The sequence below is a fragment of the Heterocephalus glaber genome, unplaced genomic scaffold (assembly GCF_053883595.1).
Source record: "Heterocephalus glaber isolate CG9 unplaced genomic scaffold, H.glaber_assembly_v1.0 deba00001442, whole genome shotgun sequence".
Lineage (NCBI taxonomy): Eukaryota > Metazoa > Chordata > Mammalia > Rodentia > Bathyergidae > Heterocephalus > Heterocephalus glaber.
The window spans coordinates 2,011,751-2,039,463 of NW_028258296.1; the positions used below are offsets into that span (position 1 = coordinate 2,011,751).

Below are 27,713 nucleotides of genomic sequence, written 5' to 3' on the forward strand. Positions count from 1 at the left end.
TGCATGCCAGGCAGGATTTAAGACATCCCAAGATATTTAATGTCCAGTGTAAGAGACAGGGAGGAAACAGGTAATTGCAGGCTACAGTAGTGTAACGGGGCTGTGGTGGTGCCGCCCAAGGGGCCTGGGGGAACTCCTTGCTGCTATGGAAAACCATACACACAGAATCTGGCTCTGGTGTTCCTGTATGGCCTTCCCTGCTCTGAGGAGAGGGAACAAAATTCTCACCCTGGTCTGCAAGGCCCTGTGAGCTCCAGCCCTGCAGTGCAACTGAAGCCTCGCCTCTCGGACTCTGTGCTGTGGACATACTGGCTTTCCAGAATTCCTCCAGTAGATCATGTTTTCTCCGCCCTAGACCTGTAAGGTATAATGGCTTTGAATACAAATTATAAAACAGAATGCCTATTCTTGAGAGAAATGAATGTATCAATAATTCTGAGTATGTATTTATAACACTAAAAGGCTAATGTTCTGTGCAGCATTCTTTTCTTAAAAAGTAAACTGTGTGAATTATTTCAAATAAGCACAAGCATTTTCAGTTATAATTTGTTCCTTTTTCAGATTTTATCACATACCTCAGTTTTCCCTTAAGTGAAGTTATGGAGCACACACTTAGGAGCTACATTTAATTTGATTTTAAAGTAAGAAAACATTTGCTGTTACAAATTTAAGCCATTCCTGTGTTTTAAAAAATGCTTTAGTGGGCTGGGAATTGAGCTCAGTGGTGTTGCCCCTGCCTGGCCAGCACAAGGTCCTGAGTTTGATCCCCAGTACCCACTCCCCCGAAAGAAAAGAAAAGAAAAAAAAATGCTTTAGTGTTGAGATACGAAGGACATGTAGAAAATGCCATAATTTAAAAAGTAAAGTGAAATAAGTAGGCTATATATGGAAATAGTGACTTAATATAAGTGGAAATCTCCATTCTGAAGATAGTGAACATTTTTAATAAGATCTCAAATCACTTTCTCTAATTACAACTAAAAATCTTAACTATTGTTACAGGCCTCAGAGCTGAGCTGCATTTACTGTGGCCGCTTGTGAGTGATGGGGAGGTTATGTTTTGGCGTTGGGTGATGATTATGCTGTTACATGTTTGGTATTGAATGCTTTCTATGGTTAAGATACAGAGCATCATATTCTATAAGACTTCTGCTTCCAAAAGAGCAATTGGTCTGCTCATTTTCACTTCAAATTGTATTTAATCATTTAAGTAACTTCATCAGTCTGGCACCATATAATATGTACCTTACTTTTCCTTAATTTTTAAAGTCAGTACAGAAGAATGCAATCCAGTGATGGCTTTTTCGTTAGAGTTTGAATATGGAGGCTACGGGGACAGATGAAGTTGACAAACTAAAAACTAAATTTATATCTGCTTGGAACAACATGAAGTATAGTAAGTATCATGACGTAAGAATTACATAAATCCAAAGAAGTAGATGTAGACCTGTGTCATCTTCCTTAAATCACTGAGGATGACTTGAGAATGAATGAAATACGCTGTCTTAAATGGAATATTTTTCTGTAAGTTACATAGCTAAGAATCTCTTAAAGAGACTGTCATGACGAACATTGCTTAGAAACTCAGATTTACTGTGTGATTCTCTTTTTCTCCCTAACTCGATGGAGTGTATTGGTATGCATACAGTTTATGTACTTTCTTTTAGCATCCCAGAGCAGACAAAATTTATTCAAGTGATGACGATACCTCAGTTCTTCAGATTCAGCTCCAGGCAGTCTTGTGACTGACCAGGCAGTCAGCAAAACTGACCTCAACACAAAAACAAGTAGTGTCAATTTCATGCCCTGCTACTACTGCCTCTTCTCCTGCATCAACCCTCAGGCTTTTATTTATTTATTTATTTTTTCTTTTTGGTATTGAGGATTGAACTCTGGACCTTGCGCTTGTGAGGCAGGCAGCCAAACCACTGAGCCAATCCCTGGCCCAGGCTTTTATTTTTTGACCTAATTACTCTTAGCAAACAAAATCCAAACAAACAAATCCATAAGGATTGTTGGAGGTGAAGGAGTCCTCAGGATGGAGAAGTACTCAGGCAGAACTAGTGTTAACAGGAAGAAATTCATACCCATTAAACAGGAATGACAACAAAATTCAGTAAAAGCCCTGGGTTATGCCAATTCTGGTAAAACATAATTGACATTTGCCTCCTGGTCAACTGAAAGTGATAGCCAGACAGCTGGACAGACAGCTGTAACTTGGCAATAGCATGACATTGCAGCATGAAGATTTTGAACATCATTTTGTTTTACAATGAGATATATTGCACATACTATAAATTGTACCTTTTTAAAGTGTACAGTTTTTTTTTTATGAAGAACCAACTCTTGGGTTCATTGATTTTTAAAAAGAAATTCTTTTATTGGTACATTTTAGGTATACAGTACATTTACATTTCTCATTGGGAACTTGTACCTTTACATGATGTTTCATAGTTCTTATTTTTTTCCAAAAGTGTACAATTTTTATTTATTTTTGTGGTGTAAGGGATTGAATCCAGGACCTAATGCATGCTGAGCATATGCTCTACCAGTGAGCTACACCCTCAGCCCCAATTAAAAAAGAAGTACTACTCAGTGGTTTTTAGAATCATCACTAGTTCTAGAGCATTTTCATCATCCCCCAAAGCTACCTTGTACCTATTAGCAGGCATTTCCTATTCCCAGTTCACTTTGTTCTATGGATTTCACTGTTCTGGACATGTCATATAAATGGAACCACACAATTTGTGACCTTTTATGTCAGGCCCCTGTCAGCACAATGTTTTCAAAGTTCATCCATGTTGATAGCATGTATGTATCAGAACTTCATTTTTTATATGACTGCATAATTTCATTGTATGGCTACCATATTTTGTTTACCTTTCATCAGTTGATGTACATTTGAGTCATTTCTGTTTTGGCTGTTATGAGTAGTGCTGCCATGAACATTTGTGTACAAGTTTTTGTGTGAATGTATCTTTTTAAGTCTTTGTACACTGGGTTTATTGTAGCAGTAGAATTGCTTGGTCATATGTTTAACTTTCGATGAACTGCTGGCTGTTCCAGAGTGGCTGTACATTTTATATTCCCTTCAGCAATGTTAGGGATTGAAGTTTATTCACGTTCTCCCCAGTACTTGTTATTGGCCATCTTTTTTATGTGAACCATTCCAGTGGGTGTGAAGTGAACTCTCACTCGGGGTTTGGTTTGCATTTTGCTGATGACTAGTTATGGTTAGCCTCTTTTCGTGACCTGGTTGTATATCATGTCTGGTTGTATATCTGCTTTGGATAAATGTCTATTCAGACCCTTTGCCCATCTTGTAATTCAGTTGACTTAAAAAAAAATTGTGTTGTGAGTGTCCTTTATGTATTCTAGCCACAAATCCCTTAGCAAATACATGATTTGTACATATTTTCTCCCATTCTTGCATTTTTTTGTCACTTCCATGAGAGTAACCATTGAAGTGCAAAGCTTTAATTTTGATGAAGTCCAGTTTATCTATTTTGTCTTTGGTTGCTTATGCTTTTGATGTCATAATAAAGAAACTTTCTTAAATCAAGATCATGAAAATTTATACATGTGTTTACTTCTGAGAGTTTTGTTTTAGGTCTTACATTTAGGTTTTTGATCCATTTTGAATTAATTTTTGCATATGGAATAAGATAGGGGTCCAGCTTTATTGTGTTATATGTTGCTATCTAGTTTTCTTAGCATCATTTGTTGAAAAGTTTCATTTCTCCACTGAATGATCTTCACACATCTGTCTAAAATCAACTGACCATACATAGGTGTATGGGTTTATTTCTGGACTCTGAGTTCTATTCCATTTATCTCTCTGTTTATCTTTTTTTTTTTTTTTTTTTGGTACCAGGGATCGAACTCCGGTCTTTGCACTTGCACAGCAGGCGGCGAAACCACTGAGCTAAATCCCTGGCCCTCTATGCTTATCTTTATGCCTGTACTGCACTGTCATGGTTACTATAGCTTTTTAGTAAAGTATGAAATTGGAAAGTGAGCCTTTCAGCTTTGTTTTTTCTTTCCAAATTTGTTTTGGTTATTCTGGATCGTTTACATTTTGATATGAATTTTATGATCACCTTGTCAATTTCTGTAAGAAAGCCAGCTGGGATTTTGATAGGGATCTGACTGAATCTATAAATCAATTTCAGGAATATTGCCATTTTAACAATATGAAGCCATCCAGGGCCGGGGATTTAGCTCAGTGGTTCTGCCGCCTGCCTCGCAAGCGCAATGACCTGAGTTCGATCCCCAGTACCAAAACTAAAACAAAACAAAAAAAACAATATGAAGCCATCAAATTGATTCACTTGGATGTCTTCCCATTTATTACTTTTCAAATTTACTTTAGTGATTTTAGTATCTTCTGTTTCCTGTTTTCCTTCTTGTGTATCTTCCTTTCTCATTGTTTGTGTAGAGTGAGTAATGCAGGAAGGATTGGTGTCGACTGAGTGCCCACTGTGGACAGGGCTTTGTAGTAGCTGCTCCCCTCACGATGGTCCTGAGAGAGGACAGGAGGCTGAGGTCCCGGGTCCCTGGTGGCCCCGGAGGCCTAACTTGGAGGAGGCACCCAGGCAGGGCTCCTGAAGGGTTCACTACTTCTCAGCAGCGCCATCTGCTGGGCACCAGTCCCTCAACACATGGCCCTGTGAGGGATGCTGAACACCCAAACTGTTGACATGTTTTGTTTTTAATAAATTAGAAAACAGATTTTGCAGCATGTTCAAAGTCATATATCTGGAAACTAGGATTCAGATCCAGCATTCCTGTTCCCCAGTTGGGCCCTCTCTGAGTATAGTGTGTGTAATTAGGGTTATTTTCATTAAAGTCAGTGTTATGATGTGAGGATAACTGTGCTTTCTTGAAAATGTCTTTTGTGTTTTGAGTTTTTCTCCCCTTCCTTGCATGACTATATGATGTATAAAAATTTGGCTTCCTCTTTAAAAAAATTAATAAGCAAATCATTCTTCTGGCCCTTTCTGATCCTCCAGAAAATCATGTTATTTCTTTACTCTGTCTTATTGCCATCTTTGAAAGCCTTATTTTTGATTTTCAAACAATTTAGGAAAGCTGAAGCAGAATTTCTACATTTCATTTTTGTACCATAACTCTGTGACTTGTCAAAGTAAATTAAGATGAAAAATATTTTTATTCTCATGTTTTTTAAGTGAATGGACTGTGATTGAAAGACTATTTGAAAGTAGCATAAAGAACTTGTACTTTTTTTTTTTTCTGGTACCTGGAATCAGACTCAGGACTTTGTGCTTTCAAGGCAGCGGCACCACTGAGCTAAGTCCCCGGCCTAAGAACTTGTATTTTTAATTCATTATCCAGATATTTTGCACCTCTTAAAAATGCACACCCATAAGTGATAGTTAATGGTTTGAAATTTAACAAATATGGCTAGCCTCTTAATCTTTTAATAGCAAACCTCCGTTTGTTTTTCATTTAGGTTGGGTGTTGAAAACAAAGACATATTTTAGTAGAAATTCCCCTGTGTTGTTGCTTGGAAAATGTTACCATTTTAAATATGAAGGTAAGTCCCAAATTTGTAAACCATTTAAAAATCTATGAATAAATTCATTGTTAAGCTTTTTTTATCATTAAGTTTATTGGTACATTTTAGGTATACAATACAATAACATTCATCATTGGGAATTTGTACCTTTACATGATATATCTTGGTTCTTATTTTTTCCCCCATTCCCCTGCCCTCCCTTCAACCCCTCCACTCCTCCCTATTTACAAAGACTTTGTTTCCATTTTTTCATTTTCTTATATTTTTTCCTTTCCCTTCTTTCCTTTCCCCTACACCTCCCACTTCCTCTTCCCCTTTCCCCCTTTTCTTCCTGTTTCACATTATCTATTATACATTTTGATTCTTATTTACACTTTCAGTTTCTCACACCAGAGAAACTATTCGGTATTTACACGTGTGTCCTATTTCACTTAAGAGTATGGCCTCAATGTGCATCCACTTAGCTATAAATGACTCTAGTTTCTCATTCTTTATGGCTGAGTAGTACTCCATTTTATTAAAAAATTACATCTTTATCCAGTCTCCAGTTGATGGGCAATAAGGGCTGTTTCCAAATTGTAGCTATTACAAACTGTGCCGCTATAAACATGGGTGCACATATATCACTGTGGTATGATTCTTTTAATTCTTTTGGGAAGATACCCAGCAGGGGAATAGCTGGGTCAAATGGGACCTCTGACCCTAGATCTTTGAGGTATCTCCATACTGATTTCCACAGTGGTTGCACCAGTCTGCACTCCTACCAACAATGAAACAGGATTCCTTCCTCTCCACAACCCTGCCAGCATTTGTTGTTCGATGATTTCTTTCCTTTTTTTTTTTAGTTAGATGATTTCTTGATAGCAGCCATTCTTTCTGGGTGAGATGGAATCTCAGTGTTGTTTTCATCTGCATCTCTTGAATGACCAGTGATGTTGAACATTTTTTTAAGTGTTTGTTTGCTGCTTTTACTTCTTTGTCTGAGAAATGTCTGTTCATTTCAGATGCCCATTTTTGAATTGAGTCTTTAAATTTAGGGGGGTCTGATTTTTTAAAGTTCTTTATATATCCTAGATAGTAATCTTTTGTCTGAGGAACAGCTAGTAAAAATTTTTCCCACATTGTAGGTTGTCTCTTAGCTCTGTTGGTGGTTTCTCTTGCAGTGCAGAAGCTTTTTAATAGGATGAGATCCCAGTTGTTGATTCTTTGTGTTGGTTCCTGTGCTACTGAGGTTTTGTTCATAAAGTCTTTTCCTATGCCCATGTCTTCAAGAGTTCTACCAAACCTGTCTTCCAGCAAGTTTAGTGTTTCTGTTTTAATATTTAGATCTTTTTTTTTTTTTTTGTACCGGGGATTGAACTCGGGCCCTTGTGCTTGCACAGCAGGCGGCCAAACCACTGAGCTAAATCCCCAGCCATATTTAGATATTTGATCCACTTTGATTTTAGTTTAGTGCATGGTGAAAAATATGGGTCTAGTTTTAATCTGTGGCAGATTGAAATTTAGTTTTTCTAGCACCATTTATTAAAGAGGCTGTCTTTCCTCCAGTGAGGGTGTTGGGCTCCTTTGTCAAAGATGAGGTGGCTGAGTGTGTCTGGAGTTGTGTCTGCATCTTTTAACCTACTCCACTGATCCTCAGGTCTGTTTCTTTGCCAGTACTGTGCTGTTTTTATCACAGTGGCTTTGTAGTATAGTTTCTTGTTGGGGATTGTGATACCCCTTGCCATGTCTCTGTTGCCTGGAATTGCTTTTGCTATTCTAGGTCTCTTCTGGTTCCAAATGAATTTTTGGATTGTTTTCTCTAGTTCTGTGAAATACACTATTGGGATTTCAGTCGGGATTGCATTGAATCTATATAGCAGTTTTGGAAATATGGCCATTTTTACTATATTGGTTCTTCCTACCCAGGAGCAAGGGATGTCTTTCCATTTTCTGATATCTCCTTCAATCTCCTTTTTCAGAGTGCTGTTATTTTCAAGGTAGAGGTCTTTTACTTCCTTTGTTAGACTGATTCCTAGATATTTCATTTTTTGGGATGCTGTTGTGAAAGGAATTGTTTCCCCAGTTTCTCTCTCAGTGAGTCTTTTATTTGTGTACAAGAAGGCAATTGATTTTTGAATGTTGACCTTGTATCCAGGTACTCTACTGAATCTGTCAATGAAGTCTAGAAGATTTTTAGCGAGTGTTTTGGGTCTTCTATGTAGAGTATCATGTCATCAGCAAATAATGACAGTTTAACTTCTTCCTTTTTTATGTTTATTCCTTTTATTTCTTTCTCTTGTCTAATTGCTATAGCTGATGTTTCCAGAACTATATTGAACAGGAGTGGTGATAGTGGACATCCTTGACTTGTTCCTGATTTTAGTGTGAAAGCTTTCAGTTGTTGAAACTATTCAAAAACCATCTATTCCAATTTTCTGTAGGGTTTTTATCATGAATGGGTGTTGGATTTTGTCGAACACTTTTTCTGCATCTATTGAGATGATCATGTGATTTTTGTCCTTGGCTCTGTTAATATAGTGTATTACATTTATTGATTTACTTGTGTTGAACCATCCTTGCATCCCTGGAATGGATCTCACTTGGTTAGGGTGTATGATCTTGATGACCCTCTGTATTCTGTTTGCCAGTATCTTATTGAGGATTTTTGTATGTTCATTAGGGAGATTGTCCTGTAGTTCTCTTTTTGGTTGGGTCTCTCTCTGTTTTTGGAATCAAAGTAATGCTTGCTTCCAGGAGTGAATTTGGGAGTAATGCTGCCTTTTCAATTTCATTAGAGTTTGAGAAGTAGTGGCACTTGCTCTTCCCTAAATTTCAGTGAAGTCATTAGGACCTGGGCTTTTCTTTGTTGGTAAATTTTTAATTACATTTTCAGTTTTACTGATTGAAATTGGGGTGTTTAGAATTTTTATATCTTCTTTGTTCAGCTTTGGTAATTCATATGTATCTAGGAATCTGTATTTCTTCTGTTTTCCATTTTATTGGAGTATAGGTTCTTGAAGTAGGTATTGATGAGCCTCTGGATTTCTGCTGGGTCTGTTGTGATTTCACCCTTTTCATTCCTAATTGCATGGATTTGAACCTATACTTTCCTTTCTTTGATAAGGTTGGCTAACAGTTTGTTGATTTTATTCTGTTGAAGAACCAACTCTTGGCTTCATTGATTTTTTTGTATTGTTCTCTTAGTGTCCATTGGATTGATTTCTGCTCTGATCTTTATAATTTCCTCCCTTGTATGAGCTTTGGGTTTGTCTTGCTCTTCTTTTTCTAGGAGCTTGAGGTTCAGCATTAGATTATTTGCGCTTGCTCTGTTTTCCTAGCATGGGCATTCACTGCTGTGAATTTCCCTCATAGAACTGCTTTCATTGTGTCCCATAGGTTCCTGTATGTTGTATTGGCATTATCATTTAATTGTAGAAACTGTCTAATTTCTTCTTTGATTTCCTCTGTGACCCATTGGTTATTCAGAAGTGTGTTGTTCAATTTCCATGTATTTATGAAATTTTTGTGGTTTCTTTTGCTATTGATTTCCAATATCATCGCACTATAATCTGATAATAAATAGAGGATAACTTCAGTTCCTTTGCATTTACTTAAACATGTTCTATGAGCTAGCATGTGTTCTATTTTGGAGAATGACCGGTGTACAGCTGAAAAGAATGTGTATTCTGACTTTGTTGGGTGGAAGACTCTGTAGACATCTAGTAAGTCTATTTGTTCAAAAGTTTGGTTCAGTTCTAGTATTTCGTTGTTCATTTTCTGTCTAGATGATCTGTCTATTTGTTTCAGTGGGGTATTGAGGTCCCCCCGCTACAATTGTATTAGTGTATTCACAGCTATGAACTTTCCTCTTAGGGCTGCTTTCATTGTGTCTCATAAGTTCTGGTATGTTGTACTGGCATTATCATTAATTGTAGGAATTGTCTTATTTCTCCCTTTATTTCTTCTGTAACCCATTGATTGTTCATGAGGGTATTGTTTAATTTCCATGCATTTGCATAGTTTCTTTTGCCTTTGATTTCTAGTTTTATTGTGCTATGCTCTGATAATATGGCTGGGATAATGTTGATTCTTTTGCACTTAAGCATGATTTATTGGCTAGTCTTTGATCTGTTTTGGAGAAAATTTCCTGTGCTGCTGAGAAGAGTATGTATTCTGTTGCGTTAAGTTCATTTGTTCGAAGGTTTTGTTTAGGTATGATACTTCTTTGTTGATTTTTTTGTCTGGTTGATCTGTCTATTTCTGACAGTGGGGTATTGAGGTCCCCCACCATAACTGAATTTATGTTTATCTTTTATTTCCAGTATTGTTTATTTTGTGAAGTTGGGTATGCTCTTGGTAGGTATGTTAGTAATTGTTATCTCTTCTTGTTGAATGGTCTATGAATTTTTTGGGGGGTTAAATGTGTTTCTTGTATACACCATACTGTTGGGTTTTGTTTCTCAATCCATTCTGCCAGTGTGTGTGTGTTGTTTTTTTTTGGTATTGGGGATCGAACTTAGGACCTTGCGCTTCCAAGGCAGGCGCAGGAACCACTGAGGTAAATCCCTAGCCCCTAGTCTGTGATTTTTGATTGGGGAATTGAGACCATTCAGTTGAGAATTATTACTGAAATGTGTTGACTTATTCCTGTCATTACATTATTTTCTTGTTTCTGATTCCCTTTCTTTTCGTTCTACTTAACTGTTAACCCTATATGTAGTCATTATATTAACGCTTTTGTCACTATTACTTTCATTGTCTCTTTCTAGGATATCCTTGAGAGTTTTTTGGAGTACTGGGTTGGTGGTCATACATTTTTTTAGGTGCTCTTTAACATGGAAATATTTTATTTCTCCATCAGCTTTCAAAGACAGTTTTGCAGGCTATATCAGTCTGGGCTGAAACTAGTTTTCTTTCAGGGGCTGAAATCTTAAGTCTGTTTTCTGTTATTTGACTAACTTTCATTATCCTTTTTTCAAAAAGACATGTGCATGCTTATTTTATTAAATAATTACAATAGCCGTACTCTTTGAGGACTTGTTTTACAATTTCTTTATCTTCTGATTATTTCTATTCATTTCATTGTGATTTTTGAGTTTTTTATTATAATCATTAGCCTTGACTAAGCTTCAATATTACTAGCAGTTCTCTTCTATTACATATCAGTTTTTATTTCCATTCATTTTAGTTGTTCTTTGAAATGTTCTTCATTCTTCATAAAGCTCTGCTCTTGAGTCATCTATCCTCTTAGCAAGAACAGAAGTATGTTCATTTATCTTATGTTCACATAACAAATGTTTATTGCACACCTGTTGTGGTCTGGAACTCTGTCACATGCTGAAGATAAATATATTTCTTCTCTGGGATGCTTGAAACCTGAGAAAAGGCAAATGTAGATAAAAATTATGGCTATTATTGATTTTGAGGAAGTCTAGTTGGTCAGAGACTGGAGCAGTGAGGGTGATATTACAGTGGAAGGACGATGGGGCAAGAACTTCATTTAGTACCAGCAGCTTCCCAGTAATTTTTAGAGGAGACGAGATCTGAAGAGGAAAAGGAATTAATCACTCCTCAAAGTAGTAGCTTAGAAACTATATGATGCATACGCCACAGGATGAAGTGTGCGAATCATGTATTATTTTATCAAATGTCAAACAAATCTAAATGTCTAAGCTGGAAAGTTTGAATGCATTTATCATGCCATATTCAATTTACAGGTACTTTTATTTGTAACTAACTTCACATTCTACATAATATTGAGAGAAAGGCATCTATAACAGAGGCTTAGCATTCATGTCTTTATTATCAAACTATCTACTGCAGTGTAGTTCCGTTAGAATATGTGTAAAGTTAGGGTGACTGTAAATTTTTCAGAATGAGCTTGAAGAGAAGGATTGGTAGAGGGAGGATGAGAAATGTGTATGATAAAGCTTTTCTAGCTTTTAATGTCTTGCAGAAGGACATTGAAAATTGACCTCCTTGGAATTAAGAGCTCTAGGTAGATTTATCTACTCATCTGCCTATCCACCTGCCCAAACCAACCACTGTTTATTAGGATCTACTTACCCTAGGCACCTGTCTGGATGCTGAGGTGGTAAAGATGAGTAAGACTTCTCTGGGAGTAATCAAAGAATGATAGTTCATTTTGAGCAACAGTGTTTTGGAAATTATGAGGCAAAAAATGACCATAGCTTTTTCATGGGAATTGTGTTAGAGATAATCAATTTGGAAAAGCCTTTAAGAATTATATGTGGGTGGCAGCAAGTTTTGAAAAATTATATTTGAACATAAAAGGATAATTATACTTTAGGAATTTTATATTCCCTTTTGTTTATTAGTTTTGACCTTACAATTTGAGTAGAAATATTCATGACAATGCTGTGTGCACATTTTATTTGATTTTAAGAACTAGCTTATGTGATTGTTTACATTTTTACATATTGACAAGTCATGACTTTTTTTAAATGACATTTTATTTGTGAATCACATTTCAGAGTTCTAATATGTATATCCCAAGCCAAATTAGGTTAAAAAAATGATTTTAGTATTCTCCACTCATCAAAGAGTTGGATTATCTGTAGAATATAGGATGTTTTTATTACAGTATTACTGATAATACCTTATATTAGTTTTCTCCAATGTACACAACACTTCAGGATTCATTCATTTGATTTTTGTAACAGCCTGATCAGGTAGAGTAAGAGTTCTTCTGCTTTTAAATGAGAAAAAAGTGATGGAAAGATTGTGATATAATCTATGTCTTAGGACAGTAATGGTAATCTATTACCATTCTTGCTATTTCTTTACCTGTCTATGTTTTTATTTTGTAGATGAAAATAAAATGTTAACTGCAAGGTCAGGTTGTACAATAGAAGATCGTGTGATTGCGGGAAATGTAGAAGAATTTCGTAAAGATTTCATTTCCAGAGTCTGGCTGACCTACAGGGAAGAATTTCCTCCAATAGAAGGCTCAGCGTGGACGACCGACTGTGGCTGGGGCTGTACGCTGAGGTCGGGCCAGATGCTGCTGGCCCAAGGGCTCATGCTCCACTTTCTTGGTAGAGGTATATCGGATTCCTGGGGTTATTTTCTGTTTCTTTCTTGTGCTTATTTAATTTGAACTTCAGCTTGCATACTGTATAAAATTCTGTCAGGTTAATTTCTTGACTCCTTGATGTTTTTTGAAAATGTGACTAATCTAGCATTTTATATTTTTATTGAACTGGGCCATAAAAGTCTGTGTGTAAATTTTTATGATTGTCTTTTCAAAACAATAGGGTAGTTTGTTATTCTTGTTACCAAGTGAATTATGTTAGTTTAGCTTTTAGTAGCCTTTTTATTTTTGTGTTACTTCTTTCTCTTTTGGTTGAACTCCTTGGAGTATCTTTCCTGGGCAGTTCAACATCTGTGACTCTGAAAATAAGTACTTTTTAAATCTTAAAGAGTTTTTATTCTGGTTTATCTATTTTCTCTGTGTATCAATAATACTTTAAAATTTTCATTTTCATAACAATGACTGTCATCTGTTATATTAAACTGATTAAACATGTTCTTAATAAGGCCATCATGCTTATTGGTTAAAGCCTCAAAAATGTCATTGATACTTGCATATATGTTTTCTTTTCCTAATGTGCCACTTTCCTGTTGGTCCATTTTTATAATGTATACATTTGTAAGAGGAATTTAATTTACCCTTTTGGGCTATTGTCTCTGCTTGTTAATAAATATTAATCAGAATTTTAAAGTGTTAGTATCTTCCCACTCCATGACAGGTGTTTAGTAGCCCTTCTGTAGATATCATTAATGAGATTACTTAGAATGTTTATTCAGGAGTGGTATGAATAATGCAGGGAAAGGGTTTTTAAAGTGGTTTTGTGGGTTGATTTACTTGTGGTCTTGGGCAATCATGGGGAAGAATGGGAATATTTATAATAGTACTGATAAGGCCTCCTAATCTTTCTCACTAACTTACCAGTGAAGTAGTGGGTATCTTGCACTTTTTAATCTTTGGAAATTCGTTTAACTTTTTATTTACTAGAGAATTTCTATTACTCTCTAAAAAGGATTAAGTTATTCTGAAGGAATGTTATGGAAAAGTATTTTGAAATCAATTTAAAATTGCTGTAGTCAGACTTCTTTTAATGTGTAATCCAACAACCTGCTTTGTGGCTGTGTTCACTCCTGAGTGCTTTATGTGTGACTGGTGCTGACAAGCAGTGTGATAATGGAGACAGAAGTCTTTATCCTCTGAGCAAGGTCTTTAGAGAAGAAAGAAAAACACCACAAAGTTTACCACTTGTACCTGTTTTTAATTTTTTCTTTCTTTTGTCTTTAATTTTTGTGTTTTCCTGATTGTGTATAATATGTTCCAGTTTTAGAAATTTTGCAAACTACAGAACAGTTCTGAGAATAACATGACCATTCAGATTTGAATGTCCTGAGTGCAGCTAAATTGTCTGTTTATACCTTAATTTTTAAAAGCAGCTTTATTAGGGTATAACCTCCGTAGCATAAAGTCACACATCACAGTGCTGAGGAACCAGCTCAGGGCCCCACACATGGCAGACAAGTCCTCTGCCACTGAGATACATCCCCAGCCCTAAGTGTATTTACAGAGTTCCATCACCGTAATTTATTTATTTATTCTTATTGTTTTTTGGTTTAGTATGGGAGAATTGAACCCAGGGCCTTGGGATTGAGCTATACCCCCAACTGCCTCCTTTTAAAATAATGATTACAGTTATTATTATTATTATTACTATTATTATTATTATTATTATTTTGAGACAGGGCTAAGTTGTCCAGGCTGGGCTCAAACTTGAGATCGTCCTGCCTCAGCCTCTCAGAGTGCTGGGATCACAGGTGTCCAACACCATGCCCAGCTTCCATAATTTAATTTTAGAACATTTTTATCCTCTCCCAGAGAAACATAAGAAACCATTCCCAGTGTCTCAATTAGCAGCTGTTAATCTGCTGTATGTATATTTACCTGTTCCTCAGTTTCCTGCTTTAATTTAGCAGTAACCCATATGACTTTTAAGTGCTATACTTATTTTAGGAGAATTGTTAAAACCTGTCTGTTTAAAGGATCTTAATACTTTGTTTTGGAACTGTTATAGCTTGGACCTGGCCTGATGCACTAAATATTGAAAATTCAGACTCCGAGTCATGGACTTCGCACACTGTAAAAAAGTTTACTGCATCCTTCGAAGCGTCACTTTCAGGAGAAAGAGAACTAAAAACTCCAACCACTTCTCTGAAGGAAACAATTGGGAAATATTCTGATGACTGTGAAGTGCAAAATGAGATTTATCACAGGAAAATCATCTCTTGGTTTGGCGATTCCCCATTGGCTCTCTTTGGCTTGCATCAACTAATAGAACATGGAAAGAAGTCTGGGAAAAAGGCTGGAGACTGGTATGGACCAGCGGTAGTTGCTCACATTTTAAGGTAAAATTGTTTTAATATCTCATGCTGTGAGGGTGTGGAGATACTGATTTCTGCAGTGTGTATGTGTAACTGAAAGGTAAAGTCTAACTAAGAATGTCCACAAGGGCACTTTCATTTGCTAATAGGGAAAAGCAAGGTGCACTGTGGCTCTAGCCACATTTATCTACTGACAGAGTTTTCTTCTCTTGCTCATGGGTGTAGCCATCCAGAGTTTCCTTCTAGCCAGGCTTTCATTGGACCACCTTATTGAAATGTTCCAAAACTAACATCTCTTTCAACCTTGGAATGTGCACAATGTTACAGATTTTTTTTTTTGATAATGTAACCTGGGGGCTGTAATGTACTGATAGTATAATGAAATGTCAAGAGCTAAAATTGATGTTTTCAGCACATCAAATTCTTGTGAATTGTAAATGTATGGAACATGGGACTATTAATATTATAATTATATCAGTAAGAGTGAATGGTCTGTGACATTCAGGTAGTTAGAAAAAAGTGGAAAGTCAAATTTTACTAACACTTTTACATGCCATTTATTTAGATATCACCCAAGTTTTAAAAATATATATATATTATTTGTTGACTGTCCATTATTATGAATGAATTCATCAGTATGTGATCTAAGTGTGGTAGTTATGGTAAATTTACTCCTCTTATAATCATATCCATTTGAAGTTATTACACAGCATTTTTGCCTATTGGCATGCTTTGATATTTTGTATGGCCAGATGCTTACAATGGGAAAAGTACCTGATGTTATTAATTGGCTTGTTAGTAATAATATTAGTCCCAGCTTACATGATATTTGTAAAAGCATAATCATAGATGCATAGTTTGAACCCTTCCAGGGCTCAGAAAACTTTCTGCAAATGGGCAAATGGTAAATCTTTTAGACTTGCAAGCCTTGTAAGGTTTCTACTGTCCATTTTTCTTTTTTCCTTTTAGCCTTTAAAACTGTCAAAGGCATTCTTAGCTTGCACAGATTATGTACAAAAATGGGCCACAGATTGTATTTGGCCTGTGGGCCGTAATTTGCCAATGCCTCTTCCATACTAACACTTAGCACATTCATATAGAGCATTTTAAATTAAAGAACTATAAGGATGCAGTTAAATAAAAATATTTGTATTTCTTCAGGTGCATAATTTCCTTTGATAGACATGATGATATTTTCACAGCATTTGTACCATTGAGCATTATACTCACTTAGAAATATTTTTCATTTTGCAGTTTAACTTACAGAATTCGAAGATTTGAAATTAGGAAGTGTATTTGTTCAGGTCTTCCAGGTGGTTTTTTTGTTTTGTTTTGTGTTTTTGCGATACTGAGTATCAAACCCAGAGTCTCACATATGCTAAGCAAGTACTCTACCACTGAGCTACACCCCTAACCCCTCATATAGGTTTTTGAACAAAGGAAAAAAAGTCAGGCTATTGCTTGAAGAAAAGAAAACTTTCGTAAATGTATCAGAGGATAAACAGTAATTCATTCCTGATCAGTAATGTAAGTTAATGTAAGGCAAACCTCAGAGCATATTGTAAAACCACAGGTTAGAAAACACTCACTGTCGCCAGATGAGTGGTTAGTAGAGATTCTTGGGGTGGGTGGGTGGTACTGATTTATACCCCAGACTTTTAAAATGCATTTTGCAACTTGCATTTTAATGTTCTTTTATTAATTTAGTGCAATATTTGACTATGAGAGACTTACCCTGATTTCTGATCCATTCAGATGATGGTTTTGGCAGCAGACACATAGGTTCAGTAGGAAGTCAAAAAGTGATGACTTTGTTTCCTTTTGAAACTAAATCTTTAGCTACCAACTGGAAATGTTAGCATTTTAATTTTTTTGGTACCGGGGATTGAATTCAGGACCTTGTGCTTGGGAGGCAGGCGCCAGAACCACTGAGCTAAATCCCTGGCCCAGTGTTAGCATTTTAAAGGCAGATCTTTATTATTTTCCTAGAAAAGCAGTTGAAGAAGCAAGACACCCTGATTTACAAGGAATAACTGTTTATGTTGCACAAGATTGTACAGGTAAGAGAGGTCTATAATTCTGATTTTTATCTGTTTATTTGGTCAGAATTTCCTGAGTGTTCAGTCATGGTGTCTTGTCAATGATTATGCAGGTAGAGACCACATCTTACACACTTTTGGTGTCCACCCAGCATCCTAGATATAGCATGTGCTTATTAGACATTTTTATTGAATACATACTGTGAATTATTGATTATAATGTTACGATAAATTCTCCAAGTAAATGCCAGCATTTAAAATGACTACATCAAAAGGAGTAGATGGAGAAGTTAGCATGAGTTTTACTGGGCCTGCATGTGTGCCAGGCGCCGTCGCATTGGTGGTTGTGCTCAAGGACGGAAAGTCGGAGTTGGTCTTAGGAGGAGCTGTCTCCCACCACTGCTTCAGTGAGTCCTCTGGTGAGGAGGCAGCTGTCATCCCGGTTTGCGCTGCTTCAGCTTTCCCAGGTGATCAGCGTCAGTAGTAACTTAGAAACTTTGTTGAGGATAAAAGAGACCATGACTTCCTAAGAGAATAAGCTACCTCGTGATGTTAGGTTTTTTACAGAACGGCTACTAAGAAGATTAAATAGATTACTGTTTTAGGAAAAACTGAAAATACTGGAGTCATATTTAATATGAGGTTGTCTACAAAATATTTAAGGTTATCCTGACAACCAGCTAGTGTTTGTAGTATGGAAGGTACAGTTACCAAATACATATACACTTTTTTCTTTGGCTTTTTGTTGAGATTAACTTCCTTTTAAAGAAAAACTGATAACCGTATAAAAATGAAAGTCATGAATTTTCAGATACAATATATAAGTTTTGTAGATACTGTGTTTATTTCTCCAATAGAAGATCTTGCAAATAAAATCTGCTGTGTAAAACTTCTAATTAACACTAAGGATATGCTTAAACAACTAATTAAATAATTTATGAATTCGCTTTTTGTGCTTTTATTTTTATTGATCAGCCTTCATCTTTATTACACATACTTAATTAAATTGAAAATGCAGAGTTCCTCATTTATAAGTGGTTTGTGTGATTTTAAATAGGTCTTAAAGTTTTTACTATTCATGTTTAACAATCCTAAATGGAGAATTAATATTAGTATAGTTTTATTAGACTGTGGAATTAGGAACTAGACAAAGCAAGAGTCCATCAATGATTTTTTTCCCCCTTTCTTGTTTTTAAAAGTTTCATTTTCTCTTTATTTTCTTTCTTTGTAATGGATATCTTTCGATGGCTTTCAATACTCAGGACTATGCATCATACACTAAGATTTTTAAAACGACCTCTGTAGTCCCACTTGAGGACTAGAGGACTAGTCCCACTGTGAAGTGATTTGTGGTTTTGTTGCCCTTTAACTGTTTGCGCCTAGATGCTTCCTAACCCCCCGGACGGCATGTGTGAAGATGGATTTCCCTGTCCTGCCCCTCTTCACTTCCTGCCTTCTCAGGACTCCATCCACACACCCTCTGGAGGCAGAGCCCCTCCTTCCGACTGCATCTCATGCTCTGGTCCCGCCGTCCCCAGGAGCTTACTGTGCTTGTGCAGTGGTCCCTGGAATCTGTTCTCCCCTCGCTCTCTGCTTTAGATCACACCTTTATCTGTAACTCAGACCTTGATTTTCTTATCTTTTTATTTCATTTGATTTTTAATAATTTTTTCCTTTTGATTCAGCTGATCAAAAGATGCTGAAGGGCTGGGGATTTAGCTCAGTGGTTCTGCCGCCTGCCTCGAAAGCTCAAGGACCCGAGTTCTATCCCTGGTACCAAAAAAAAAGATGCTGATGATGTCCTTCTTTTGTTTAAAAACCTGAAACTGCCCATTAGTTCTGGCCTCAGGTTCTCTTAGCATATAAAGTGCATGAGGTTCTGTAAAGTTTGTCCCAGCCTACATTTCCAGCACCATCTCCCTACCCTGTCTTCCACAAGTACATTAACGACAGTCAACCTCGGTCCATGCCTTGGAAACGCTGTTATTGTCTTTTATTTCCATGTCTTCATGTGTGTTATTGTGCCTACTGGGAATGCCTCTTATTATTACCAAGCCTCTTGCGAATTTTTACTTGTTCTTCAAGAGCACTTTCAACTTTCATAGGGCAGAATTAGTTTATTTTTTCCCTTTGCTCTGTAAGTTTCTGGAAGTAGTTCTATTAGATATTATACTTGGAATTCACTTGTGATATCACCGTATAATTATCTGTGTCTCTTTGTACATCACTGAGGGCTGAAATAGAAGGGGTGGAGGAAAGGTGTCAGGGTCCTTTAGTTGAGAGTCGCTGCTATAATGCCTTTCTGTAGCAGAGTTGGACTAGGTCACAGCCCTTACATGTGTGTGGGTGGAAAAGCACCAAGGCGTCAAGCTAGAGGATCGTGCGAGTGCAGCACACGTCAGTGCAGTGGGCCTCGGTGTGTACGAGTGAAGCTGAGGGTTAGGGGCATAGAAAAGGCAGAGGCAGCGACATTGCTGTAGCTCTGGACAGACTAGGGGAGACCAGGAAGCTGGCGTGCAGAGCTTGATAGCACATCTCAATTTGGAATTTCAGGGAAAGAAATGGGACAAAAGTAGCAGAATTTGTTAATTACTTTATTTGGGAAAAGTAGAAGAGTTTGGTTAGGCCGGGGATTTAGCTCAGTGTTTCCAGCACCTGCCTCACAAGCGCAAGGTCCCGAGTTCGATCCCCAGTACAAAAAAAAAAAAAGAGTTTGGTTAGATTAAAAGGGGGTGTGAACGTAAAAAGTTTTTTTTGTTTGTTTGTTTTTTGGTACTGGGGATCCAATTCAGGTCCTTCCGCTTGCGGAGCAGGTGGCAAAACCACTGAGCTAAATCCCTGGCCCTTAAAACAAGTTTTGAATAAAATTAATTTATCATATATGAAATTTTGCCTATTTTTGTTTGTAACTATTCCACTTTGGCTGTCTCACCCACCCTCCTCATAGCAATAATTTCACCTTGCCGAACCCCAGATCCCTTCTCCTTCCTCAGATCACGCAGAGTCAGCAGCCTGTGATGCACTGACCACTTCTCCTCCTCAGAGCGTGGTGTTGACTCGGTTTCCAGCTCTGCAGGCTTTCCTTGCACTTCTTTCTCTACTCCTTTAGGCCCCTTTACTGGTTTTTCCTCATCTCCTGGGTCTCTAAACATATGGAAGTTTTAGCCTTCAGACTTCGTGTCATTTTCTGTCTGCACTGATTTGAATTCACCCAGTATCGAGGCTTTGCCGTGCCCTCCATTTGCAGGCAAGACCCCAGAGTACAGGTCCATCCTAGTCCTCGCCCCAACTCACGCCCTTGTGTCCCTAAACTGCCTGCTCACTCTGTTCTTGTGTGTCTGGTTGGTGTCTCAGACTGGATGTGTCTGCAGCTGAATTCCGATTCTCCTTCTTGAGTTTCCCTCCTCCAGACTTCTTTGTGAATGGCAGCCTTCTTACTCTGCTTGCTTGTGTCCGACTATGCAAGTCACATTTACAGTCAGTCCTTGTGTCCGAGTGTGTGCAGTGATCATCTGTACCACCTCCACCTGACCATCACTGCACCATATCCTGTTTCCATAACCACTGCCATTGTTCAGGAGCTGTCTTGGCTCCCTGGAAAACTAGTGGCTTTCTGACTCCTCTATACTCCAGCCCTTGCCCCTCCAGTTTGTTATCCACCAGGAGTTGGGCTGTTAGAGCATGAAAAAGATCGTGACATTCTTTTCCTAGAAACGCACTCGGACACTGAAGCCTTGCAGTGTCTTTCTGGAAGCCCCGGTCTGACCTCTCCTCTTTCCCGGAACTTCATCTCCTACTGCCCTTGCTCCCCTTGCTCCTTCCTCTTATTCTTAGGACCTGCCAGGGGGTGTTTGTCCTGGCTGACTGCTCTACTTGGAATACTCCCCACCACGTGTCTTTATTGACTTTCTTTAGTCCTGACTCAGTGTCGTGCAGTCCTTACTGATTCCCTTATTAAACGGCCTCTCCCCTCAGCATTTTCCATCTGCCTTTTTCTTTGGCCCTCCTCAGGGCACCTGCCACCACCTGACATTTTTTACATTTTACCTCGTAGTCTATTCCCCCCACCCCCCCACCCCCCCGTTAGAGATCTGCTCAATTAGGGCAGGGGCTTTTCTCTCTTTGGCCCACTGCTGAAGCTCCAGTGTCCTGTAATGACTGCCCAGTAAGTAAAAACTGAATCCATCAACGAGGCAGGTGTTTCTGTGTTGCTGGGACTTTGATGGTGATATCAGAATCAAATGGTTGGCCAGTGGAGAAGGGTGGGATTAGGGTAAAAATACTTCTGAAAATCACTTTTATAAAGTTTAATACATATTTATTATGTTTTCCTCAGTTTACAGTTCAGATGTGATTGATAAACAGAGTGCTTCCATGAGCTCTGGTCACGCAGACAGCAAAGCTGTTATTGTTCTAGTTCCTGTTAGGCTTGGAGGAGAGAAAACCAACACCGACTACTTGGAGTTCGTGAAGGTATGAGATGAGTGCTCAGCTTTAAAGTGTTACTAGCTAATAAGAAAACACAGAAGACTTGCAGCCTGTTTTCTATGAAAAGGGCAGTGATGATTTTACAGTGACATTGTAAAGTGTGACATTAGAGATAGTAGATTCCAGTATTGTAAGATTGGATGTGAGTGTGTGTGTGTGTGTGTACTGGTGTGTGGAGAGCAGTGTTCTATGACAAAATGAAAAATTTGTGTCTTTCTAGGTAATCAAGGAGACAGATTTAACAATAATCAAAACCTTTAATGTGGCTACAATTCCGTATTCTTTTGTGACTTAAAAATATATCCATTACCTTAATGTATTCTTAAAATCACCATTAAGTTGTATCATTGAAACAACCTGACTTTTCAATGACTCTGTATTAGGTCGTAATTTGTTTCCTGTGCCAGAATGAGGTCAATGAGAAGTTAGATCATTTATATCATTTATACAGATAGAAAGCATAGGAGCGGGCTTCAGCTTTGTTCTCTTCATAGCCAGTTAAGAATGTTCTATTTCAGAGCATAATTCTGTTTCTTGCACCAAAAAACCTGTCTAGTTACATTTTCATGTTTTAGCCCAAGACATTCAGATGTGACAAGATGACCTTTGAGATGCTTAGTTTCTGACTGCGATTATAGTTTTTATATTATTTTCACAGTTTTAATACAGCTCCTCATATTTCAAGAGTCTCCTTTCCAGGACAGAGACAGAATTCTTCTTTGAATGGAGTCTTAAGGGACATAGTGACATTGAAATAGTCTAGACCTATCTTCTGCTCTTCCGTCACGGTTTGTTCCTTCTGTGGAGCAGTAATCCCAGCCTTGGTTCCCGTGTGTTGGTTGTATATAGGTGCAGCAGATACATAGGTTGGTACCAGCTCAAAAAATGTAGAGATGTTGCTTTCAACACATGATACATGGATTCTTCTCGCTGGTGAATTGGATTTTTTTTTTTTTTTTTTTTTTTGGTACTGGGGCTCGAACTCGGGTCCTTGCGCTTGTGCAGCAGGTGGTGAAACCACTGAGCTAAATCCCCGGCCTGGAGTTTCTTAATAGTTAGAAGCACACTTGTTGCCAGCAGTAATAGTACGTAACATGGAGCACCTGTGACTCCCTCAGGGATAGGTTTGATGTCTGACACATGGGCTCTTGAGAAGAGTGGAAGCTTCTAACCCCCTCATCTGGCGAGTCTGTTGAGGCTTTGGGGCTGCTGGCATGTTGTCACCTCTGGGCGGATTCTAACCAAATCTGTGTTTGCTGTGCCATTGCTCCTTGAGAATGACCTTGAGAGATGTAGTTTCTGATGTCATCATTAGCAACTGATGTCATTGAGGCTGACTCCTGTGGCCCGAGCTGCAGACGGCTCACGGAGGGCCTTGCTATGGGCAACGCCATAGCACCGTCAGGGGCCTCCCGTTGCTCGTGAGTGGTTCCTTGGATCCTGAGATGTAGTGAGCAAGCCGGGGTCAGCTGCTCAAGTGACCTTTTGTGCCTAGCATGCAGGAATTACACGGTCGGTATCTGTCAGGTCCCATCTGCATAACACTTTCCATATACACATGTCCCATTTTGTCCTCAGACAGCTAGGACCGGGTTGTCTTTAGAAAATAGAGAAGACAGAAGTTAAGTGGTATGTTCAGTTCAGACAACAAACCATTCACCAAGCCAAGAACTTTGACTATCAATTCGTTATTTTTCAAATTTTCCCCTAAAATAAAAAATGTTTGAAGTATAACATTTCCTTGAACATTTACTGATTTGATTTACATTGTAGTTCACCAAAATGAGAGCGCGGGATGATTGAGACATTGTCAATTTTCAGTTATCCGGTAAAGATGCCTGAAATGGGTGAGCAAAGTAGATCATATGGTGGGTGTTCCCCTCAGCCAGAGGAGCTAGTTGGTCAATGGCCAGAAAGGGGGCTGATGAAGAGACACTCTTCGAGGTGACAGCACGCGTCTGAGAGCCTGAAAGAAAGATAATCATCGTTTTTCTTTCTCTTGTTCTTCCTCCTCCTCCTCCTCCTTTTTCTTTGTGTGGACAGTAGTTGTATTTTATCCTATACATTTCATACACATGTTGAAATCTAAAATTCACCACTCAGTTCTGTTTTTCAAATTTATTAAAGTAATTCCATAGAATTTCAGAGATGGCACCATTCCAGCATCCTGCCACGTTTGTGCGGAGAAGGGAACTTGGCACATGCTTCGTCAGCCCTTACTACATACAATAGGTTTATTTATTTATATATTTTTAAGAACCCGGGATGAGGAAAACCCAATATGTTTTCTTCAGCAAGACAAATTAGTACTTTCCTTTTTGACTGATTGCTTCAGTCTTATTTATTGCTTCATGGGTACAGCTCAATAAATTCTTGCCCTGAGATGACTGTGAAGAAGCTCTTTTAGGAACTGAAAAGTGTTTCAAGTTTCCAGTGATACAGCTCTTATGTGTAATGGCATTCCTGCTCCTAATCTGCCAAGTGTTTATTGCTAAATCTGTTCTCGTCTGTGGCAAAGGAAATACAGACATCAAAAGCCAGAGTCTTGCCTCCATTACTTGGACTCATTCTTTTTCTGAGGAGAGTCAGTGATGATTCTTGTGTTCTATTTCTTTCTTTTCTCAGCTTTGAGAGACTTAGGACGTACACCTCTTCATGCGTCCCAAGCACATAAACATCTCATTTTAGCTGGTCCCATAGCTTCAAGTAAGGAACTATCAGTTGTGTTAAGGATTTTTGTTTGGGGGGACAGCAATAGAATCCTTAATGCTAAATGGTTTGATTACTATTAAATGTTTGTTTTTGGGGTATAACTTTTATCTTTATATTTTAGTTAGCTAAATCAGGTAAGCTATTGTTTGCTAAGATTTTAATCTAAGATACCTATTTGGTTTTATTTCATGTTTTTCAGTTGCAGTTCTTCTTTCCAAAAAATATCTCTGATGTTGTTATGAGACTGAAATATATGAAGTTGTCAGGATGGTTCCGTCTATTTTGGGCTGCTGTAACAGAGTACCTGAGACGAGATAATTTATAAAGAGCAGAACATTATTCTCTCACAGATCTGGAGAGTGGGGAGCCCAGGATAAAGCGCTGGCCTCTGAGTGTCGTCTTACCTTGTCCTTTTCTTAGCAGCATCTGTGCTGGCAGCCCTGTCACCCCCGCTCCTCCCCAGAGGGTCCCCCTCAGTGCTCTCGCACTGGGGAATCCGTTCCCCATTCCCACGGATTTGGAGGGGACAGAAACACTCAGGCCATAGGAGAGGGTTATTTTAACCTTGAGAACCTACAGCAACATAAATAACTACAATAGGGGCTTAAAAGCGTTTTTGTTATCTTAATAAAATAGGATATTTTGTGGCCCTTAAATATTATCATTCATGTCTATTTATTGATATGAAAGGATGTTCACGACAGGAATGACAAAAGATTCTAATAGCCTGTGCTGCCTGATGCCCCATGTAAAAAATTCTATGTCAGTCTGTGTGTGGGTCCAGGTAGCAAGGAGATATCGCCCAGACGTTAATAATGGTGAGCTGTGGGCATTGGGATTTTGGGAAATGTTTACCTTTTTCTGTTTTCTGTGTGCTTTTTACCATGACCACATGTTATTGTTCAGAAAACAATTAAGTTAAAAAAGAAAACCTCTATGGTTTGGTTATTTGCTGACAGAAAAAGAACGTATCCTATATGAGATGCTCCTCAGCACACATTGTGGTTACATCCTAATAGGCTGTCGTGCGTTGAAAACTCTCAGGTTAAAAACTACGTTTCCTGCACCTCGCCTACTGTTCACTATAGCCCAACAGTGCACATAGAGGGTCAGTGGTTTTCCCTGGGAGCCCTGCTGGCTGGAAGCTACAATGATGCCACTGCCCAGCCTTGGGAACTAGAGGTCAAACTATAGCTGCCAGCCTGGGAAGGACCAGAATCCAGAATTCAGTGTGGGCTTTCATGAATGGGGACAGTTTCTGCACTGTTGTTGCTGAGAAATTGTAAGCTGGACCACTGCAAGTCAGCAGCCTTGGTATTCCTCACTTTTATAACCTCTAGGCTTTGGAACATGGTAAGTAAGAGAAGGGAAGTTTAGCTGCTCAATACTGTTGGAGTTTTACAATATGATTATTAGTGTTGTATATCAAAATTAATGCAAGAACTATTGATAAGACATTGACTCCTTTGGACACCTTTAATTGACTCCACTGGAAATGTTTTTTTTTAAAGTATAGTTATTTGGCCCAACTTATGGAATTTGCTTAGAGTAGCATATTTAGTATGGAGAGGGGCATACTAAACACTTTATTGAGGTTTCCCTAGTATTTTTGATTAGTAAAATAAATTAGCTTTAGATACAATAATAATTATTTTTCCTTGGATTAAGTTGTTTTAATTACTCATTATGTTTATTCCAAATGAAGCAGGACAAATATTTTATCAAGTGAAGTCCTTTGATGAGAAAAAAAAGCCTGATGAAAATATTACATTAGTCCTAATAAGTAAGGCTGTACCCGCTAACTGAAAGGCCAAGTGTTTTGACTTTGGCAGGAATTTTATTTCCTCTGCTTGGAGACATATAATATAGTGCACGTCAAAAAATTATGTATTTATTTATTCATTCATTCATTCATTCATTCAATCTGGTACTGCGGCATGAACCCAGGGCCTTCACATTGAGATATATCTCCAGTCCTTTTTAATTTTTAAAATTTTGAGACAGGGTGCTGAGTCACTAAGTTGCCAAGGCTGGGCTCTAACTTGCGGTCCTCCAGCCTCACCCTCCCAGAGTGCTGGGTTACAACTGTTCATGCTAGCTGCAAAAATATGGACTCTTAAAACAAAAAAATATGTGCTCAGCATCTCACACCCATAGACAGATTAAAACGGTTAATTGAACACTATTCTAGATAATTTCTTGATATGCACTAATGCATTTTTGAAATAAAAAGTTGGCAAGGCCATTATATATGTTTTGTACCTTGCTATTTCGCTAGGTGGAGTATTTTTTTCACCTCAATAAATTAATGTCAACATCATGATCTCTTCATTATATAATTAATAACTTTTTCCCATTTCGAGTAAGGTGGAATCTTACTGTAGTTTTGATTTGCATTTTTCACATGGCCATATACTTTCTTTGAGAAGCGGCTGATCATTTGCCCATTTATTGATTGGGCTATTTCATATTTTGATGTTAATTTTTTTGGTTCTTTATATATTCTAGATATTAATCCTCTTTCAGAAGAGTAGCTGGCAGAGATTTTCTCTTCTTCTGTAGGTTGTCTTTTCCTTTTGTTGTTTCCCTTGCCATGCAGAAACTCTTTTTTGATGTACTCCCATATATTGGTTCTTGGTATTATTTCCAGTGCTTTTGGAGTCCTACTCAGGAAGTCTTTGCCTGTCACTATGGCTTCAAATGTTTCCCCTATGTTTTCTTCTAGCAGTTTCAAAGTTTGAGGTCTCATATCTAAGTCTTTGGTTCATTTTGAATTGATTTTCAGGGTAAGAGGGATCTACTTTCAGTCCTCTACAAATGGATATCCAGTTTTGCCAGCACTGTTTGTTAAAGAGGCAGTCTTTTTTCCAATGTATGTTTTCAGCCCCTTTGTAAGAATCAGATATTTGTAGTTGTGTGGATTTGTTTCTATGTTCTCTATTCTACTTCGTTGGTTTTATGTATCTATTTTAGTGCTAGTACCATGCTGGTTTGGGAGTATGGCTTTGTAGTATAATTTGAAATTGGGTATTGTAATGTCTCCAAGGCTCTTGGTCTTTTTACTTAGGATTCATGTGGCTGTTCTGGGTCTTTTGTGTTTCCATATGAATTTTAGAATTGTTTTTTCAACCTCTGTGAAAAATGTCATAGGAATTTTGATAGGGATTGCATTGAATCTGTAGATTGCTTTTGGTAACGTGGCCATTTTAACAGTATTAGTTCTGCTGATCCATGAACAAGGCAATTTCTTTCTTCAGTGTTTGGTAATTTTCATTGTAGAGATCTTTTACCTCCTTGGTTAGGCTGATCCCTAGGTATTTCACTTTTTTGGAATGGAATTGTTTTCCTGATCTTTTTTCAGCTAGTTCATTATTGGTGTATTGAAAAGCTATTGATTTTTTTTAATGCTGTGTTTGCATCCTCAGTTATTTAATGTTGTTGAGCAACATGCTGATCAGACTGTTTGGTTTCATTATGTTAGTGCTGAATGATTTAAAGAAAATGGAAGGTAGTTTGAAAGACAAGGA

At 37.9% G+C, this 27,713-nt stretch overlaps 1 protein-coding gene across 32 annotated transcripts in view; it reads left to right on the forward strand.

Moving 5' to 3' along the window:
- Window positions 1-27,713, forward strand: part of Atg4c (autophagy related 4C cysteine peptidase) — a 112,819-nt gene that overhangs the window by 14,847 nt on the left and 70,259 nt on the right. For 12 of the 32 annotated variants that reach the window (XR_015451899.1, XM_013071013.3, XM_013071017.3 and 9 more), the window contains 8 exons: window positions 166-364; window positions 562-641; window positions 1,270-1,396; window positions 5,474-5,557; window positions 12,352-12,585; window positions 14,641-14,971; window positions 16,937-17,007; window positions 21,323-21,459. Coding sequence is in view for 31 of the 32 variants with exons in the window: in XM_013071013.3 (XP_012926467.1) it covers window positions 1,321-1,396; window positions 5,474-5,557; window positions 12,352-12,585; window positions 14,641-14,971; window positions 16,937-17,007; window positions 21,323-21,459 (933 nt within the window). In the remaining variant the exon portion in view is untranslated. The remainder of the gene's footprint in view (window positions 1-165; window positions 365-561; window positions 642-1,269; window positions 1,397-5,473; window positions 5,558-12,351; window positions 12,586-14,640; window positions 14,972-16,936; window positions 17,008-21,322; window positions 21,460-27,713) is intronic. The other 20 variants (XM_087212825.1, XM_087212814.1, XM_021255626.2 and 17 more) reach the window with 8 other exon arrangements.